The sequence below is a fragment of the Hesperophylax consimilis genome, chromosome 24 (assembly GCF_061612785.1).
Source record: "Hesperophylax consimilis isolate HC1 chromosome 24, BYU_Hcon_1.0, whole genome shotgun sequence".
Taxonomy (NCBI): domain Eukaryota; kingdom Metazoa; phylum Arthropoda; class Insecta; order Trichoptera; family Limnephilidae; genus Hesperophylax; species Hesperophylax consimilis.
Window position 1 is genome coordinate 1958469 of NC_142859.1, and position 21819 is coordinate 1980287.

Genomic DNA, 21819 nt, shown 5'->3' on the forward strand with positions numbered 1-21819 from the left:
TTCCCGACCCGGACAAAACACTTTTACTAATGGTCTGTAGACCATAATGACTGCTTTTTACTATTTCTTAGGAGAGAAGAAGGAGGAATCCAGTCGGCGAGGCTTTTATAATCTAACCAAGTAAAACACATTGACAAGCTAATTGTAAACAAACACTGTCAAAGAAAAGCCAATTGATAAGCAGTGGCGGTTCGTGACTTTTAGGTTACTAGAGTGCTAATATTACAAAAAATGGCATTATTGATGTTGTTGTAGCTGAAAACGATTTTTAATTTTTTTTTCGAAAAATTAATTTTTTGTATTAAGATTTTCAGGAATTCCGTGCGGCGCACGGCTATACTGAAATTTCCTGAAAATCTTCATACAAAAAATCGATTTTCTAAAAAAAATAAATAATCGTTTTCAGCTATAACAACATCAGAAATGCCATTTTTGAATATTAGCACTCTACTACACCCAAAAGTCACGAGCCGCCACTGTTGATAAGGCAAAACATCTGTTTTATCTGTTAGCCCTAGTTTTACCTCTGACCGCTAGGTGCTATGCAGGAGCCTGTAAAGTAACTGGTGGTGAACTTTGCTAATGGTTCATACATTTTTAACAGATATCGATAAACAAATATCGAAAGCTATTTTTATACTACCGATATTGCTTCATTATAGTTATTCTAGGCCCCCTGTAGTACAAACTTCTCAGTCAGCAGAAAGGAGCGTCGTTACTGTCTGTTGACTGAAATACCAGGACCGGCCTTGCACCAAACGGCGCCTTGCGCTTGTAAAAACCTCAACTATTGTCATCGCCCATTTGAGGAATGTGGAGATCCGCAAAGAGTGCAAGGCCGATGTAAGCATAATGAGTAAGATTAAGAAAGGGACGCTTACATGGTAAGGAGAATATGTGATGCGAATGTGAATGGTAGCAGAAGTCGGTGACGCCCGAGGAAGACGTGGCACGATCAAGTGAATCAGATACTTGAGTCGGGCTATGCCAAGAGTCAGAATAATAGAAGAGTATGTATGAATCTGAATGAGGCAAGAAGTGTTTGCGAAGACCGAGTTGTTTGGCAGTCCGTCTTCTCTGCCTACCCCTGCGGGGAAACGGCGGGATGGTTAGTTAGCCTTGGCTCCTTGGATCAGGCGTATTTCCAAGTCGGCGCCCGGAGCGAAATGTTGCAATTGCGCCTATACAGGGCCGGCCTTGTGAAAGTTCATTATTAATTTCCCCTTTTTGCGCCTGCACCGAAAAGTGTGCGTATGTGAATTTCTACATTTTGGAAATATTTTGTTTGGCTTTTTGTAAGACATTTTTTTACAATTGTGCATTTCTGCAGTGATAATTTTAATATTAACTTTTAGTAAAGCGAACTAAACAAATTAATTCATATAAGAGAACAACGACGCATTGTTTATTATCTTCGTAATATGACGAATCCTTCTCGACACCTCATATCAAGACGATATTAGAAACATTAATCTTACTCACAAACTAATGCAATCTAATATTGTTTACTTAATAAGATGCTTGATTAAAAAAGTGCCCACTGCAATAAATAAGTTTGAAATGGTTTCAAATTTAAATTAAAGCTGGATTGTGAGGAAAACAAAGTTTCTGGGAAATGGTGTAATTGTATTTGCAAACTTTGGTCAGAGTTTTAATATTCCCTTGATTAATTTTAAGTAAGCAAACTGCTGTTTTGTATGAAAAACCAAGTTTTATTAATTGTAAAACAGACTTTGTTTACGAAAGTTTTAAGCTCGGAAGCAAATTGAATAATCGGTTAGTTTTGGTTACGTGTGGTTTGCTTAAAATTTTGAAAGCAATCAACGCCAGCAGTCCGCAACGGAATTCTAATACTAACTGTGTGGGTCTCTGGTATGAACGCCTTTAAATTATCAATATTGACACGTTAAAGGTTCGTAACAATAATATCGTGAATTAGTCGTCCATAACATTTGACAATGCCATCGACCAAAATGTTATTTGTTTATCGAGCCAGTTAGCTCACTATACAGGGTGTCCGGAGGTAAAGTGCAGTAACTTCGTGGGGGGATTCTACATGATCGTAGGAGTAAAAAAGATAAATAACTTTTTCCGAAATTCCAATTTTTTATTTTTCATACAAAAAGACATACCTGCTAAAAAGCCATAGTGTAGGTGCAAACTTACCCGATAAATTCGCAAGTGTGAACGTGGCAACGTTGCATATTTGTGAGTGGCGCGTATCCATGGAAACCGCATGTGAATTGTAAACAATAACAACACAGAGTTCGCCGTATGTTTTGATATTTTACCAAATTCAAAAAGAGAACTGCACTAAAATCACGTTACACTTTTTATTATAAAAAATATTAATAACTCATTGAACACTTAACTAATTTCATCGCTTTTTACTAATAGGCCACTTGCATCATATTTTTTATTTTTTTTTTCCGGTTAAGGAAAATATTCTAAGACATTCTGTATTATTATTATTTTTTTAATCGTATTTTTGAAACCCTGGGGATTTTTTGAAAATTTCTATCCGAAAAATCAGACCTTTTTTTATAAACCGGAAAGACGGGACATAATTTTATAGGTGAGAAAAAACAATGATTACATAGCCGAAAATCATTTTAAAAAAAAAGAACGTTTTCCACACGAATGACACAGCAGAATAACGAGGCATACCAAAAATATTACATCTCATAAATATTTTTTTCCTTGATCCATCTTATTGATCATAAATCATTATAATGTACAACGCCTATATTAATAAATCCAATGTAATATACTTGTACTTGTAAATTATAATAATAATAAGAATATTATAAAATTTGATTTTGATAAAATCAGCACCATAACCATTATACCTCTAAAACACGTACCGACATCTAAATTGTACGGGGTTCTCTTCACATCTGTCAAAAATTCAAACCAAATGAAAAGTTCGCAGAGAACAAACAATAAATCTAGTGAACGAATTCAAAAATTCTTAGATAAATTAAATTTTCAAAGTTGTTTACTCCGCCCGTCAAATTTTGTGACACATTACATTCAAAGCACGATTTACTAATAGCGGGGGGTGCAGGAGGGGGTGCGGGGGACAGTTTACCAGCTGATCGACTGAATTCGGGTGCCGGGGGTAGCGAGGATTAGTTACCGGGGGGGCGCGGGATGTAGATTTGGCAACGACGAAAAAAATGCCGTCTAGGCACGTCGGAGAAATTTTTCGTTATTAGCTTAAAAGTACATCTAAAAGTTGGAATTTCAGAAAAAGTTATTTATCTTTTTTACTCCTACGATCACGTAGAATCACCTCCCGAAGTTACTGCACTTTACCACCGGACACCCTGTATAAGTTTGCCTACAAGTCGACTAACATCTTTATCGAGATATGAGAGTAAATAATGAAATTAGTCGAGTAAGAACCAAAATGTAATGAATTTAGTAGATACGGATTCAAGAGCATAATATAATATGTGGAGATCCATTAAATGAAAGGTCCGAAAAGAATTCTAACAATAGGTAATTAATGAAGTTACGAAAGATACGATAATGCGATTTGTATTCGTATGGAGGATAAATGAAGAAAGGAATATCAGAAGCCTCGAAGATGAAGGTCATGTCAAGATTCAGAATAATAGACATTACAAAATATTATATATGAATGTGGATGAAGCAAGAAGCGTGAGCCAGGATACTGATTAATGGTGTTAAATCCTTCTTAATTAAATCTTCATACCTTTGGTGTAACTTTGATGGCCGGTTTGTGAATTAGATTTTTTAATAAAAATAATAACGCGAGGGGGTGAGCTTTATTTAAAGAATACATGAGTTTCTAAAACTGTTTAAAAATTAAAAATTTCACTAAATTCAAATGTAACCGTAAACATGTACTCTCCTAGATAAAAGTACCCACCACGATTGAACAGCGTTAAAAACTTTGACTTTTGAAATTGGTATAAATTTGCGTACATTTATTACTTTTCAATTTAATTTTTATTTCTATTATGTTTTATATAATAATATGTATACTATTTTTTCAATAAAATGTCCTTTTCCCTTGCGTTTTATTATTTGTTTCCATATAATATTATTTTACAAGTTCTGACATTATAATCTGAATCATGTATGACTACTTTGAGAAAAAATGTAATTTTATAAATTTATAAATAATGTCGTAAAAACATAATATTTCACCATAAATGCACTTTAACCCTTGTAATGCCAGCGAATCCGTGGCGGATTTGTTAGGAACTCGCCGCACTTGCCTCAATTTTATGATATTTTGAACCTTCTAAAGTGCTCATTGCATACTAAGATATTTGTTTTGGCCAAAATGACAAAATGTATCTAACTATAATTTTAACTTGCAAAACATTGTTTTTTTTCTGTGAAAAGCGTGTCGCAAATTTTATTTCAAAATTTTCATTTTCAAAAGTCATAGTGCGGTTAATATTTTAGTAAAGCCTCAAAATAATTTATATTTTGTAAATATTTAATATATATAAAGCCTCAAGATACTAACAATTAAAAAAAATGTCCATAATCAAACTAACTGTCAATATTACAAAAAAATACTCGCTCTTACGCAACAAAATTTGGAATATTGTTATAAATTTTAAAGATGTCTATAAAAATATCTCATGTCTATTCTCAATGTCTTACAAATACGCATGTAGTTTTGAATATCCACAAAATATAAAAAATAATAATTCTATAGTCTATACATTAAAAAACCGACAAATCTTTCATCATTCTACATACTTTAAAGTCAGGATATATGTATTTAAAACCAAAAAATTTAAATCATTCTCTATATTGAAGATAAAAAACCTAAATATTTTCTTAATGATAAAACATCTCTACATACTACACTTTTATATTTATTTTTACAATACATTACATCTACGTTCTACATTTGTATACTCCTACCAGAAAATAGATAATACAACAACAATCCACAACTACGTTTATCGAACGCTAGTAAATTATAGAATACTAAAGTCTAATTATAGATATATTAATTTGTCAAAATTATTATTATATACATTACTAACCCATATATCATGCTGCCAATATTCTATATGCAATAAATCTCTACACTATATGTTCACTTGCACTATTGATATATTCTTACACAAGCTATTTTTTTTGTAATTATTATAAAAAGAATAACTAATCAAATTAATTTTTGCTGTCAATTAAACAAACACTCACTATGTCTCCGAGTATTATCTAAACATAAAATAAATCTTATAGAAAAAATCAAAACCTACAATTTTAGATATGAACTGAAATCGAGCAAGAATAGTGTTACACTAATTATGAGCATTATTACTTATTCATTTCCTCGTAGAATTATATATACATATTTTATCACACCTAAATAAATGCAATGGAAAATTTTAACTTAAGCGAAATTGATAAAAATCTAAATATAGAAGAATACGTAGGTGAAACAGCTAGTGAATGCAATAGGATCTATGACAATATAATACATAGACTAACAATCTTGCACCTAAACATTAGAAGTATAAATAAAAACATGGATGAACTTCTGGTATCCCTAAATACATTATGTTTACAGCCAGATTTCATAATACTATCCGAGGCGCACATACATGCAAGCATAAAAATACCAATCATCCCAAACTACAAAAATTACAATACAAATTATCAGATTAATAAAAATAGTGGAATTGTAGTATACGCTAAAGAAAAATTTACTGATGTCAATATTACCGAAATACACATATGCAAAGCAAACTGTTTGTCATTAAATTTTGTTTTAAATAATATGCCATTCAATATAATCGCAATATATCGAACACACAGCTCTGATGTGTCTTTATTTATAGAAGAATTAAAAAAAAATACTATGTAACAAAAACCATCTAAATTGTATCGTAATAGGTGATTTAAATATTAATATTGGTTCAAATAACCACTGTAAAAATAAAATAGATTATATAAATGCTATGAGTGAAATGAACTTTATATCATGTGTAAATAATTACACAAGAGAATTTGCAAACCAATCGCCATCATGCCTGGACCACATATGGAGCAATATTAAACACACAGAAAAAATTAAATCTATTATATGGAAAAATGATATTACAGATCACCATACAAATATTTGTATTTATGATTTAAATAAAAACTTAGGATTAAATGACTCTAGAAAAAATATTAACATAATTTCCAAATTGAACAATGTAAAATTAAATAATTAATTAAGTAACGAATCTTGGTCCTCAATACTAAATTGTCAAAACCCAGACATGTGCGCAAACTTCTTTGAAGAAACTTTAAATGCTCATATCGCAGACTGTACAACCTTTGTAAATAATCAACCTAGTTCTAAATTAAGGAAAATCAAACCATGGATTACGCAAGGATTACTCATATCTATCCGGAAAAAAGAAAAACTTTTCATAGATACAAAAAAAAACCCTACCAATAGCCAAGTAAAAAACGATTACAAAATATTCCGGAACAAACTCATTAAAATTATCAAAGACACAAAAGAAAAATATTACAGGGAAAAAATAATCTTCACAAAGGAAAACCCTAAAAAAACATGGAACACTTTAAATGAAATAGTGAATAAAAGTAATAAAAATAAGTCTACAATAAATGTCATAAACAATAATGGAACCAAATGTGAACCAAAAATGTGCGCAAATATTTTCAACAAATTTTTCGCTACCGTCGGTCAAAAACTTGCATATAAAATTGACCAAAATTATCAACCTGATGACATACATGAAGATAAAATAACAAATAGCAATCTTTCAATTTTTAAACCGACTACAGAAAAAAATACTGAAAACATAATACAATCATGTTTTCCATGATGCATTTTCAATTTTCAAATTTTCCATTTTCAATGCCATTATAAAAAATGGTAGTGCGCCAGAATACGACGGTATAACTACAGAAATCTTGAAAAAATACTGCAATTTTCTAACCAAACCGATTACGCATATAATTAATGTAAGTACTAAATACGGAATATTCCCGTCTAACTACAAAAAAGCCATTATAATCCCAGTATATAAATCCGGAGATTCAAAAGAAGTAAACAATTACCGCCCAATATCCTTATCATCCAACATTGCAAAAATACACGAAAAAGTAATAAAAAAACAAATTACTGATTATACAGATAACCAAAAATGTATTAACCCTAGTCAATACGGTTTCAGACATAAACTTACCACATAAGACGCAATTGCAGAATTAACTAAGCTTATTTACAAAACATTAGATAGAGGCAAAAAGTGCTTAAGTATATTCATTGACCTCCGTAAAGCTTTTGATAGTGTCTCACATTCAAAATTAATTAATAAAGTAAATAATATAGGAATTACTGGCAAAGCTAAAACATGGTTAAAAAGTTATCTCTATCAAAGAACTCAACAGGTTAAAGTAAACAACGAATTAAGTGAAATAGAAAATATAGATTTTGGAATTCCACAAGGAACTGTTTTGGGACCTTTACTATTTATATTATATGTAAATGAACTTTTTGAACTCCCAATCATTGGAAACATTATATCTTACGCAGATGATACAGTGATAACTATTGAAGGAAATTCTTGGAATGAGGTCGAAGTATCAGCTAATAATGCCATAAATATCGTTAAACTATGGTTTGACGAAAACTTATTGACACTAAATGTCGAAAAAACCCATTTTATACCTTATAGCCTAACAGGGAATATCTCAAATGTAAATCTAAACATAAAAATTCATGAAAGAAATTGCCTCCTTAGAATCGCGCCCTGTAACTTAAACTGTGTAAACATTAGTAGTAAAGAAGAAGTAAAATATCTTGGAATAATTATTGATAATAACATCAAATGGAAAAGTCAAATAAATTCCACAGTAGACAGAATGAGAAAACTGATCTAAATATTTTTTAGACTAAAAAATATTGTATCATTAAAAATACTAAAAGTTATTTATTATGCACTTGCGCACTCTGTACTACAATATGGAATCGTGGCTTGGGGGGGGTGCATATAAATCATCCCTACTCCCATTGGAAACTATTCAAAAAATATTAATAAAAATCATCTTAAAAAAGCCATATTACTACCCAACTATAAATGTTTTTCAAGATTTCCCGGTTCCCCCACTTACAAAAATTTATGACAAAATTGCACTTCTACAAATACATAAAGATTTCTTTAGTAAAAATAATTTACCACAATTGAATATTAGCAAAAGAATAATATCTGTTGGAGGACTAACCGTGCCACTAGCACGAACCACAACAGCACAGCATCACTATATATTCAAGGGTGTAAAATTATTTAATAAATTACCCCTTGATATACGATCGGAAGAAAACTACGAAAAATATTTTAAAAAAAAAAATTTAAATACTCTTGTACCACCTCATAACTTTACTTATTGTTTAGAAATATGTTTTTGCCTTTTCAATTCTTTGAATCATCTATTAACTATTATTTTTCGGAATATTTTTTATTGAGTAAAACCTCAAATTGTAATATTTAAATATTGAAGACAATATTAGTGATTCTTAAACGAAAATCTGAAACAGAAAAATCAGAAAAAGAAACGGTCACATCTGGGACCAGGTCCCACCATCTGGTCCCAGATGTGACCGTTTCTTTTTCTGATTTTTCTGTTTCAGATTTTCGTTTAAGAATCACTAATATTGTCTTCAATATTCATCTATTAACTAACCAATATTTTTATTACTTTTATTGTTATTTTTGTTAAATTACAAATATTTTTAGTTTAATTTAAACAAATGTAAAAATATTTCGTTGTCCTCTCCTAAACACAAGCAGCTGCTTTATTAGGAGAGTGATTGAAATATTGGTGTTTATATTGTCATTAAATTGTAACTTTGTTTATATATTTCAATAAAAAAAATAAAAAAAATAAAATTTTGTGAAAAACGCTTATTGACCTGGAAAATATAATAGTACTACAATATTTTTTTATAATTAAGATGTTAAAAAAAAATCTCTGAACATAAATAGCTATCCTGGGGAACCTAAATTTCATAGATATATTAGGTTTTTACGTAAAATAAATAAACTCATTATCTGGTAAGACGGTAGAATTTGCTAAAAATAAGTATTATCAGAGTATTATTGCAAGTTATTACAAAAATAGTGTCAGCAGGCGAATGGCGGGGCGCTTGGCATTTTAGCTGGTGAATTAAGGGTTAAAAGGCTTTTAACTTGAAGATCACTGAACACCGACCAAACTTTTTTGTAGTTTTGTCATTTGGTTATAGTTTCGATACCGCCCACTAGATGTCGGTAGAGTGTTGTAGATCTAAGTTATTATCATCCAACTAATTTGTTTTATGGTATTTCCTTAGATGGCCGTACATATGCCACATGACAGAGACAGCATGTCGGCATTACAGCAGATGCTAGCCGATCCCTAGGTAGCCAGCTCAGTTCCATTTGCTTCTCTTATTAGAATTGTAGCAATGCTACGAGAATATTTTGGAACAATCGCCAATGCAAAACGCATTTATCGGGAACACTATAGACGCAATGCGAGCCTTCTGCGTTCCTACCTACAGATCTGAAATGTTCTCGACGCATCGCGCGGCTATATAATGAGGCGCGTCAATATTTACTCAGTCAGTCATTAATTAGCAGTTTTACGAGTGACCAACAAGCGAGCGCTGCGTACTGAGGAGTTTCCCCCGCATCGCGCCCCGCTGTTTCTTCACCGCGCCTCTACAGGACCAGCACCTACACCCGGCTCTGCATGGACTACAAATCATTATGGACTCCTCGGGATCACATCAGCGTCCTGGCCCCGGCTATCATTCCTGGCCAGCGCTGACCTCAAGCGCCTAGACCCAGCGACCACTTCACTGGACTGCGCCTCGGCCCCGCAGCGTCGTCGCCGGCCTGCGTCTCCCGTACATCTGCCGACCAGGTCCATTGCACATTCGGCTACCTCGTTCACACTGGAATACCCGTAAGACTCCACGCCTTCATCAGTGCTGAACACATCTACGAGTCCGGTCTCCACCAACGCGGTGTTGACTCACTGACGACACTGCGCCTTGACCACGTCATTGCCGTCTACACCTGGTGTCATCCTCATCGATCCAGAGTCATCTCCTAACTGCGCAACTCTACTGACTCAAAATAAACGCTGTAACACATCTTTCATTGTCTCCTTACCAGATCCCAAAAGTATTACCCATGGTCTCTAAAAGAACGGACGTTATATCCTGTAAGATATTCATTGTAATTATCTTACGGTAATAAGGTACTCGTAATCTTTGATGAACCAAAGCATTTATTGAATACTCCCGATCTTAAAAAAAACTATTAAACAGTATACCAGTTACACTTTTCAAATTTCTGTTTCACCTAAACAATACTGCGAGTATCTATCACCCGTATATTTAGGAACCGATTCGAAACACTTTATGATGTGGGTATTTACGAAATATATTTTTTTGCACACCTCATTTTTTGTGAGAAAACACTTCAAAGACGCCTTACAAAAATAGAATTCACATTAAGCTTAAATTATACAGTTTAGTTCAATAAAAACCTACCCAGAATACTATTAGTCCAATCAAAATAGCTTGAACGATATTATTTCTCAGAAAAGACGTGCCTGACGCCTGACGCATGTTGGGCGAAATATCTTTTGGACGGAACGTCTTTTATACGTAATGAATTTTGTACGTGAGATATTTGAGAGTAATTCTTTTAAGGCGATGCACCACGTCGTGTAACATTTGGGATCGGGCCGCTAACAATAACATTCCTTATGTAGATGGCGATTAGGTTTAAATTTCCAGTTAACACCAGCCGCATGTTTTTATTTATGCTAGTAAAGAAACATAGCCAAAATGTGTTTTATTTTATTTTGCAACGTTCGGGCACAAATATTAAAATGTTTTAAAATTATTTTCTAAAGAACTAAATTTTTCACATTTTATAAAATTCAAAAAAATATTTATTGCACAAAAAGAGTACAAAGGGTATAGCATATAGGTTACATCCTATTTCTTCCAGCTTACCCAACAAATACACATTATATTACATAACCCAACAATTACATGTTAACAAATACATGTAAATAAAAAATAAAAAAACAGAGGTATTTAATTTATGTAAGGTATTCATTTAAGGTGTAGTGACATTTGTTTAAAATAAAGGTTTTTAGTGTTGATTTAAATTTAATTATGTCGGTTATTTGTTTGATGCTACGTGGAAGGTTGTTATATACTTTAATGGCCATGTAGTGTGGTCCTTTTTGAAAAATAGTTTTGTTTGCTTTTGGAATTAATAAGTTTTCTGTGAACCTTGTAGCGTGTTTATGTGTTGAGAATAAAACCTTAATCGAAAATTGATTTGTAAGTAGAAGATTTTGAACTTTAATGTCGTTTTATTGTAGACTTATCAATTTTTTTTTTCAATGGGTAATTATTCTACTCGCAGTATTTAATTTAAGCATCTAAAATATTTACAAGCGATCAAATTTTAAAACCAAAAACACAAGATTTTACATTACTACGTAATGCTTCGCCTTTATAAATTATATCGAACATATTTTGTTTAGAAGAGATTGACTATTGGATCATGAAGATATATGAAGTATGTAAGATTAATATAATTTTTTTTTTCTACAGTGTGAAGATAGAATCTGTACCTGGTGGAGCTGACAGCACTCTACAGGTGGCCAGATTGACCTCTGGCGACGCCGGGAGATACACATGTTTTATCAGGAAGGGACTGCAGGCAACTGTCAATGTTCACGTCCTCAATGGTTAGTAATCTATCCTTTAAATTAGTTTGTTTGTGTTTGTTGTCATATTTACAAATAATGTTGTCGGATCGAGCTTAACTATAAAACAGGTAATCTGTTACGTGATGATTACTTGTAACAGAAAAACTCTCAAAACTTGAGCTCTAAGTTAAATTGGAAAATATTTTTCTGTTTGAATTTTCTCGATAGGCTGCTAAGTTAATAATAATATTATGTATTTATTTCGGATCTGTCGAACTATACATTTATGTAAATAAGAGTGACTGTGTGTGTTTGATTTGTATACAAATCTACAGTTTCATTTCATATCATTTTATTTTGAAATTTTGCACACAACCTTCAACCAACTGGTCAACCTTCAAAACAACACTGTCTATATGAGATTTAGAAAAATCACCACCGCCCCCTTTTTCCATCCCTTAATGCAAAATTTGTATGCTTGGTGATGAAATTTTGCACATTTGACGTTCAGAACAAGAGGAAAATTACTTTTATAATCTGATCCTGAAAAACTGATTAACTAGAAAAACACAAACGATGAGAATATCTAATTTGTAATAAATATGAATATTATTACATTTTTTTGAGATTGCACTCCGTATTTTGATTTAAATTTCTGTACAAAAAACTCGAGAAATATGGTGCGATCTCTGTTATGATGATAATATTCGCAAAGTTTTTTTTTCATATAGAAACTTCTAGATAAACAAGTACGTTTTTTGCAAATGACATTATTTTCGTCGCGAGCTAATCAGCTTTGAAAAATCTACTCAGTTGTCGAATTGAAAAAGATTCAGTTAAAACAAATACATTATTACATTATATAAACTAAAGGCCGATTTACAAATTGATTTGTAGCAAGCGCGAGTATGTAGTGCGAGTTATTACAAGTGCAAGTTATTACAAGTGCGAGCATATAGTGCAAGTTATTACAAGTGCGAGCATATAGTGCGAGTTATTACAAGTGCGAGCATATAGTGCGAGTTATTACAAGTGCGAGCATATAGTGCGAGTTATTACAAGTGCGAGTATATAGTGCGAGTTATTACAAATTAAGTATCAATAATTTAAAGAACAGATGTATTCTTTGGATTTAGATAATAATTTAAACAAATGCTCGTAAAATTACGTCTCACTGATCATTTTATTTATAAGAAGTAAAAAATCCTGTATTCACCTTCAAAATACAATTAATTGAAAAATTGTTCCCTGTATGCTTTGATAATTTGTGTACAACAATTTATCATTTAATTGTTATCTACGTGCGCCATTACTTTCTTTATGTCGCTTGATTACACTATATTATGCACTTCAATTACTCGTAAAACTGTAATGACTGCTCCCCACCTGAATGGATGGAATACACCCACGGAATGGATTTCTCAAGTGAGATGGGTAGCACAGTTAAAAACAAATGTGGATGTGTATATATTTATTAAAAAAAGTTACGTAATAAATAAAATAAAATGTTAACAAATTATTTATGCAGTTACGAACACTAATCAGTTATTAACTAATCAAAGTTTAAATTGGCCTTAATGCATTTAGTCACAGGCGTTGGCATCGTGAATATATTTTTAAAATTTAATTAATTATAAACGTAGTTTCTTAAAGTTTTTATTTTTTATCATGCTTTGTATCCTGACAAAAAAACAAATGATTTTTGAAACATTTCGATATTTTTCATTAAATTATGGCACCGGTCGGTGGCTGAGTTGACATCGCGTTTGGGTCCCACTCGGGCGTAGTGAATTCGATTCCTCGGCTGGCTAAATCCTAAATCCATTGATGTACAGGGTGCGGCAGAGAGGACGGACGTTTTTGAGATGGGTAGTACTCTCCCTCTCCGTCTACGAGAGAGGTGAGGGGGGTGCCGCTTGACTCTTTAGTTCCTAGCATTATTACCAGTTGTCGTGATGGAGCCGTGGACGGTGGAGCACCGCGTATTCGCCTATGATTGTTTCGTCCGAAGTAATGAGTCAGTTACCGTCGTACATCGTGAGTTTCGTCGCCACTTCAACATTCATCGGAATAGAGCTGTTCCCTCTCGAAACACCATCCTTCGCTGGGTTGAATCACTTTGCAGGCATGGTGAACTGATCAACAGAAGACCAAGAGGAGCTCTGCGAACAGTTCGAACTCCTGAAAATGTTGAACGCGTTCCACAAGCCTTTCTTCGCAGTCCGACTCGATCTGCCCGGAAACATGCTGCTGCACTTTGCCTCAGTGATTGTTCGGTAAGGCGAATTTCACATATGGATCTCCGTTTTCACCCCTATGATATAGAGCGATGTTGGAGAGAGTCTACGTGAACTTCCAAGAACGCCTCCAGCTTTGCATCAACGATTTCGGCCACCACATGCCTGATGTGATTTTCCACACTTGATTGTCTCAAATGCTATTTCTTCGTGAACCTGATTCCATCAATAAATTTGTTTTTGAGTAAAAATGAACTATTTTATGATTTTTTTAAAACCGTCCGACCTCTTTGCTACACCCTGGTAATTAGTCTATGCCTCCATCACAACACAAGCAACATTTTCAGCTTACTGTAATGGTAGTAGGATATTTTCAAATATTTTCAGGTTATTCGTAAGCAGGGAATGTTTGTCTTCTTTAAAAAAAATTATTACGATACATTGAAACAATTTTTAACCTATTTCTCCTTTTTTTATTTCTCACCGTTACCGGTTTCAGCCTATCACGACCATCTTCAGACTGGCACAATTTTTCCTCAAACTGTGGTAGATTTGTGGTTAGATTTGTATACAGTGTGTCCGGGGGTAAAGTGCGCTATCTTCGGGGGGTGATAAATATTTTTTTTCGAAATTAAAAGGAAGTTTTTAGGTTAGGAAGTTGATTTGTTTGTATGGGAAAACAAACATTGGAATTAAAAAAAAAATTATATCTACCATCATGTAGAATCACCTCCCGAAGTTATTTCACTTACCCCTGGACAACATTGATTTAACAAAACTGATTCAAAATAGCATTGTAATGCACTGAACATAGATTAAGAGTTATTCTATTTTATCATTATTATGATGGAATTTCATCACGAATTAATTGTCAGTAATAAAAATATTAATATTTAAATCTTTTGTATTAATTTTTTTACTGCCTGTAAATTTGTTTGTTAGTTTGTAAGTCCTCCTTTTGGCGGTCCACACCGACGCATTTAAATGTACTATACCAATGAAATGTACTAGCCCAACGAAATTATAATTATTCTTCTGGAAGACATTACTAATGGTACATTCATTTTGTAGATGGAAATGGTGAAAATATATATGCTCACTGTCATCAGTTCAATTATAGTTAGAGACAATTAGTTTTTCCTTATTTTTTTCTCGTTTGTTGGCAAAATAATTAATTTCCAGTGTTCACAAAAGGAGAGCAGATGTATATAACAAGTAATAGTTTTTAAAGGTCCTAAAATACAAGAATTTTAGTAAAATCCTTCTTACCAAATTATTATAAGCAATAATTAGTCGCCTGAAATATCAATACAAATTGAAAATATCTCCCGAGTAAAAATAAATGCCTCGGACGGGAATTGAACCCGCACCTTCTGATGTCCGGTCAGATGCTCTGGACAACTGAGCCGCGTCGTCTTACTTCCAACACGCCAAATAATTCAATATGTACTAGTACTTCAATCAATTACGGCTTATTATATTTTTTCACCTGTAAACAACCAACTTTATTTTTGTAGTAAAGGCTTTGTTAGTGCTATATTTCTCACTAGATGGCGTCGAGACATATTATATCTTCATTTATTGGTGAAATTTTTTGACTTGTCAAATATTATTATTTTTTTAATGATAAACTAATGTTTATAAGACAAGGTTTTATGCATAGCACAGAGGATAACAAATAATATATTTTCAGATATATATCCGAGTATTTTGGATATTTCAGGCGACTAATTATTGCTTATAATAATTTGGCATCCTTTGTGCTATGCATAAAACCTTGTCTTATAATCATTATTTAACCATTGATAACTACATAAAATCCAATGCGAGCATATTTTTTGTAATAACATACAGCTAAAATACAGCAAACGTTCATCTGCAAAATGGCATTCAGTAAATCCCGGCGTTATTTTACTACGAGTTACCTATAACCCTTTATTCGTGACACTAAAATCTTCAAACGAAAAACGTTTGTCCGCATAGTTTAATGTTACTATGTAATAATTGAACATGATTTATGAGACTTTTTCTGGACTTGATGGTCCCACTGATAGTTTACGAAATATACGGATAGGTAGGATTGTGACATAAACAAAGAACGAAGCGCACATTGTTATATTTTACGTTATTGTATTATGTATAATTAAAAGAAAACGAATAATATATTATTCAATATTAATATATTATTTTTCTTTGTTGTAATATTAATATTAAATTATAATATGTAAATGAAATCCTCAGCACGGGAGATCCCAGTGAGGATATCATTATCTCTATATGTTACTAAGAAAAGAAGACAATAAATCTTTATTATTATTATTATGAAAGAGCCCCGTTAATTAATCTTAAATACATCTATTTAAATTTGCAGTTTGTTTTCGGTAGTTGATAAATGCAAATCTAGGAAGCGGAAATTAACCCACTTCCCGACATCCGATCGAGCTGAAGCTCGGCAAATAGACTCGTTGTTGATGACAATGCGTTATGTTGTGGGCGCATTTTTAGTATATGTTTTACTGCTAGCGCAGACCCATTAAAAATCACGGGATATTATAATTGTAGGAATTGTCAAGCCTAAAGTTTATTTAAATAACACATCAGAACAATTAATAAAAAAAATCACCGAAACTTACTAATTCATTAGTAGGTAGATACTTATCAATTAGTTCCAATTTTCAAAATGAAGCTTAAATTCAAAACAAATCCGAGTTCATTTGAAATAGTTTTACAATCACAGACACACACACAACCGTATTAGTATTTTTATTACTAACTAACGCAGACCCGTGAAAAATCACGGAATATTACAATTTGTAAAAATATTTAAAAATGGCCTTGACCGCCGAAACAGCTGTCACATTAATTATAAACTAAAGTACTTCAGGAACCTAATAATAACATTATGAAATTTGATTTACAATAAATTTAAAAATATTTATATATGATTTATGGTAGGATTTATGATCACGTGTTAGCTTGAAAGCGCAAGACACTTGAAAAATCATGAAATCTGACTTTGATTGTCAAAATAAGAAATTTAAAAAAAATCATTTATTTATATTAATTTAATTTTAAATTACATACTTTTTATTTTACTATTTTACCTATATTTTATTTTATTGTATATTTTATATTATTTAATTTAAATTTTTGTTGTATTCAAAATACAGAAAAAGGTTTATAATTATAATATAATAGGTTGGTAGATGATCGTTTTCCAGAATTCTTAATAGAATCAGTTCCAATTTTTAAAAAAACATTAAAATTCATAACAAATTCATTGAACTAGCGTTATACAACAGACAGACCCACAACCGAAATGAGTATATATGTTTACTGCAAAATAACTCATTCCTACTGTCCTAACCTGTGGGTTAACTTGACTTGGTGAATTTTAAGTTTTTGCAGACCTAGAACCTAGAGGAAGGGAAAACCCTGGCCATTCAGATTAGTCTGTAAATCCGAAAGAAGTCTTTTGCGAGAAAAAATTTGAATTCGATTACTGAACTCTCACTAAAAATATGCAAAGAATAATATTTAATTATAAGCAATAATTAATCATCCGAAATACTAATATAGATTGAAAATATCTCCCGAGTAAATATAAATGCCGCCAACGGGAATAGTATATGAATAGTAATTAATAGTAGGGAATAGAATAGGGAATAGTATTTCGGATGACTAATTATTGCTTATAATTATTTGTTATCCTTTATGCTATGCATAAAAACCTTGTCTTATAAACGTTAGTTTATAATTAAAAAAATAATAATATTTGATAAGTCAAAATTATTTCACCAACAAATGAAGATATCATATGTCTCGACGCCATCTAGTGAGAAATTTAGCACTAACAAAGCCTTTCCTACAAAAAAAATAAAGTTAGTTGTTTACAGGTGAAAAAATATAATAAGCAGTAATTTTTGATTGAGGTACTAGTACATATTGAATTATTTGGCGAGTTGGAAATAAGCCGACATAGCTCAGTGGATACAGAGCACCTGACTGGTTATCAGATGGCACTGGTTCAATCCCCGTTGGCTGCATTTATTTTTACTCGGGAGATATTTTCAATTTGTATTAGTATTTCGGGTGACTAATTATTGCTTATAATTATTTGTTATCCTTTACGCTATGCATAAAAACCTTGTCTTATAAACGTTAGTTTATCATTAAAAAAATAATAATATCTTTGTCAAAACACATTAATAATATCATTGAAGAAGAAGATAGTACTAACAAATCTAAACGAAACGATAAGAATGTAAAATCCAAAATTTCCCCGATAACCGTGCTATAACCTCTAACCATTACCAAAAAAAGTTTCGAATTACAAGTTATACAAAATAGAGCAGTACGGAATATATATAATCTAGCATGGGATACACATTTCAAAGCTATATACTCACAGACACAAATACTTCCTTTTACGATTCTGCCAAAGTATAACATCACAACTGCCATTCTACAAATACTTCAACACTCCTCACACACCAACACTAAACCAGTCTTTAATTCTGACATACACCAGCACAAAACACGATCACAAAATCAAACACACTTATCGTCATCTACTTACACGACTAAATTTGGAATTAACTCCTTACAATACATTGCACATAAGCAATATAACGCATTACCTAGTAATCTAAAACTTCCAGCAACGAACAAAAAAACATTTGCAAAAGCTCTTAAGAGCTATTTCCTCAGCAGTTTTATTAATGACTGACATATTCTTTCTTTGGAACTCCAAAATAACTTCTGCGTTTATTTATTTTAATGTATTTATGTTGTATTGTCTTTAATCTAATGTTGTCTTTCCCGAAATGAGTTTTGTAAAATCACTGGTAATAATACATTATAAATTTGTTATCATTTTGTAATATAAGTTGTAATAAATAAACAAACATGAAACAGAACGAAACCCAGAAAATAATAAGACACGGTCTCAACTGAGAATCGAACCCATTATCTCTATCTTACATGGACAATTTCTTTATCCAGTTGACCAATGGGACCTAATTATTATGGATAATATTTTTCATTCTCATATTTCAAATTCAGAATCAACAATTTTTTTTGCAATTAAAATTTGAAATATTAGATCCACAAATGTGAAATGTAATAATTTAATCGCAATGGTCGGCTCAATTAAAAAAAAAATAACGTATTAAAAAATCTTGATGAAATTTACGATTTTTTAATATAATTCACTCAAATTACCATGTATAATGTGATATTAGAACGGGGTACCCCACTAAGGTCACATTCTTTTCAACAAATGTAAAAAAAATAAAAAATCATTTTTGTTTTATTTTCTGTGTCTTTTCTATTTCGTTTTTCATTTAGATTTTTAAGTATTATCTTCATCTTCAAAGATATATTATATTGAGGGGTATAACTTTCAAAAGTTTTTCCAATGGAAATAGGTCACTAATATTTCAATGCTTTTTTTCCAGGAAGTTTAGCTGAACTGCAGCAAACATCCGGTGCTGATGACCTTACTTCATCACTGGTGGACTTCCTCATCAGAGTCATCATATCATCACTCTGCTTATCGCTCAACCAATTACTGTGCTGTGTGTGGCGATCATAGATAACAGAAATATAGGGAGATTGTCTCCGAGCTACAGCCAAACTGCATGGACCATCAAAGCGGCGGAGCCAATAAAAGTTGTGCGTTTGGTCTGCATGTACATAATTACGATTTGCAGTAGATATGTGAACTATGTTGGCAAATAATGGTTTATGGCCAATCTCCGTTGTTACAGTGGAAAATAAAATACTTTAATATCAAACTGAGGTGCTAAATGTGTCATGTTTTTAATATTAATACGTATGATAAACTACTGTATAGTCTCGTATTAAGATACTTTGTTTTATAAGTATGCATGAAAAACTATGAGATAATAATGTAGAAAGACATCCCTAAAATAAATTTTAAAGCATAATACTGTTTGTTTTCATTATACACGGTGTCTGGAAACTCGCAAAATAAGCGGGAAATTAATAAATCTACATCACATACAAAACCCAAAAAAAAATATATATATATATTTTTATTTTTTATTAATAATTTTCTTTTGTTACATGCATAAAAATATAATTAAAAAAATGAAGTATTACAAAAACAAGTATTACATTATTAAAATTATTTTAGTATTACAAAAAGCATTTCATTCACAGATAAAGAAGGTACTATAAAAAATAAAAAAGGTAGCTTTAAGATAAGAAAAATAAAATGATACAATTAAATAAAAAATATAATAGAATAGTATGGATATATACCAAAAAAAATCCCACATAGGCATCGCCAGTTCGTGGGTATACTTATTTTGTTTAGTGCAGTTTATAAAACAAATAATTCCGTTTTTACAAAATTATAATAAGAAAAAAAGGTTAAAAAATAGAAAAATTAAGGATTTGTAAATTTACAAAAGGTAGGATGTTATAGCAGGTAAGTATTTGTGTCAATGGTAGTGATCCAAGTCTTTATTACATTTTTGTATATGCTGTAAGACGATATATTTTTAGATCTAATTTCTATAGTCTTATAGAGTGCATTGTAGATTTTTGGGGCAGTGAAAAAAGTATATATTCTTTCGATTTGAACATTCCGTAATTTTTCCTTTTTTACGGCAACTAACAGTTAAAAGATTTTTGAGCCGGATCCCTTTTTTACGGACCGTTTTTTTTTATTCAAGTTTAACCATAAAAAAAATGAAAAATTATGATTTTATTTACCCAAAAATGAAACCTCAAATCTAAAAAAGTTGTACCCGAAGATCAACTCCAATGTGATGAAAATTCACCAGTTTTCGGCTTATACTAAGAGTCTTCGGACACTGCGTATTTCTCCCCGTTTCCCCGCAGCAGTAGGTTTATAGGTTGGAACGACAAACAACTATGATTCACTGAGTCACTCATTTCTAGCTTTACCTCAAACAGACTTTTCTGTTAACACGACTGTTGACAGAACCCACCTCAAGTATCGGTTCACTTAATCGTGACATTACTCTCAGGAGAATGTATTACTTCTTTTAAAAAATCATGAATGATGAATGAAAATAATTTTGTTAACTTAAACATTTTACTGAAAGGTTTTTTAAAAATATTTACTACCCAAAAAGGTCCTATTTTAAGTTGAAAAGATTTTGAATAGACAACCACTTACTCAAACGACCCTTCATAGAAATGTAGGGTCCTTTTGGTGTATCTGCCTAATAGGCAAAGCCTATAGAATTTTCAAAGCACCATCCATTGAGATAACGGTGTGATAAAGGTGTTAGGGTAATTCTACCCTAAAAATATATAAAGTCATGAAAAGTGGGTTAAGTTAATAAGAAGTTTATCTTCATCACTTTTCATGACTTTATATCACTTTTAATTTTTTCATGTATAAATGCGGTGCGGTACGAACCACTGAACATGGTTCCTCACCCCATTCACTAACTCACTAGCATACCTTCCTCTCCCCATCTCCTTCCCCTCCTCATGACCTTCACCCACACAACTGACACAACATACCCCATTTTACCATATGCCATAGTTTCAATGGCTGCAGAAGGTTGGGAGCAGTTGAGACTATTGTGCGGTATTCACATTAAAAAAATGTGGTCTAAGAATGCGGCGTCACCTGAGGCCCTAGACTTTCTCACGCACCTAGATTTTTCCTTCTGACCCCCATACGAAAGAAGAAAACTTTTCAAAAGTGTGTAGAATTGCTACACTCCTATGTTGTCATGGAACTCAAAGAACGCGTTCTAACTTTACGTCTGTTTTACGCGATAAGATGAGTCAAATACTTTTTTCTAGATATTCTGAATTACCAGACCAGAGG

At 32.0% G+C, this 21819-nt stretch overlaps 1 protein-coding gene across 1 annotated transcript in view; it reads left to right on the plus strand.

Moving 5' to 3' along the window:
• LOC149411796 (zwei Ig domain protein zig-8-like) overlaps positions 1–19653 on the plus strand; it is a 63226-nt gene extending 43573 nt beyond the window's left edge. The window contains exons 6-7 of the mRNA XM_089646244.1: positions 11645–11781; positions 19439–19653. Coding sequence (XP_089502370.1) covers positions 11645–11781; positions 19439–19575 — 274 coding nt within the window. The 3' untranslated portion in view covers positions 19576–19653. The remainder of the gene's footprint in view (positions 1–11644; positions 11782–19438) is intronic.
• Positions 19654–21819: the final 2166 nt, after the last annotated feature.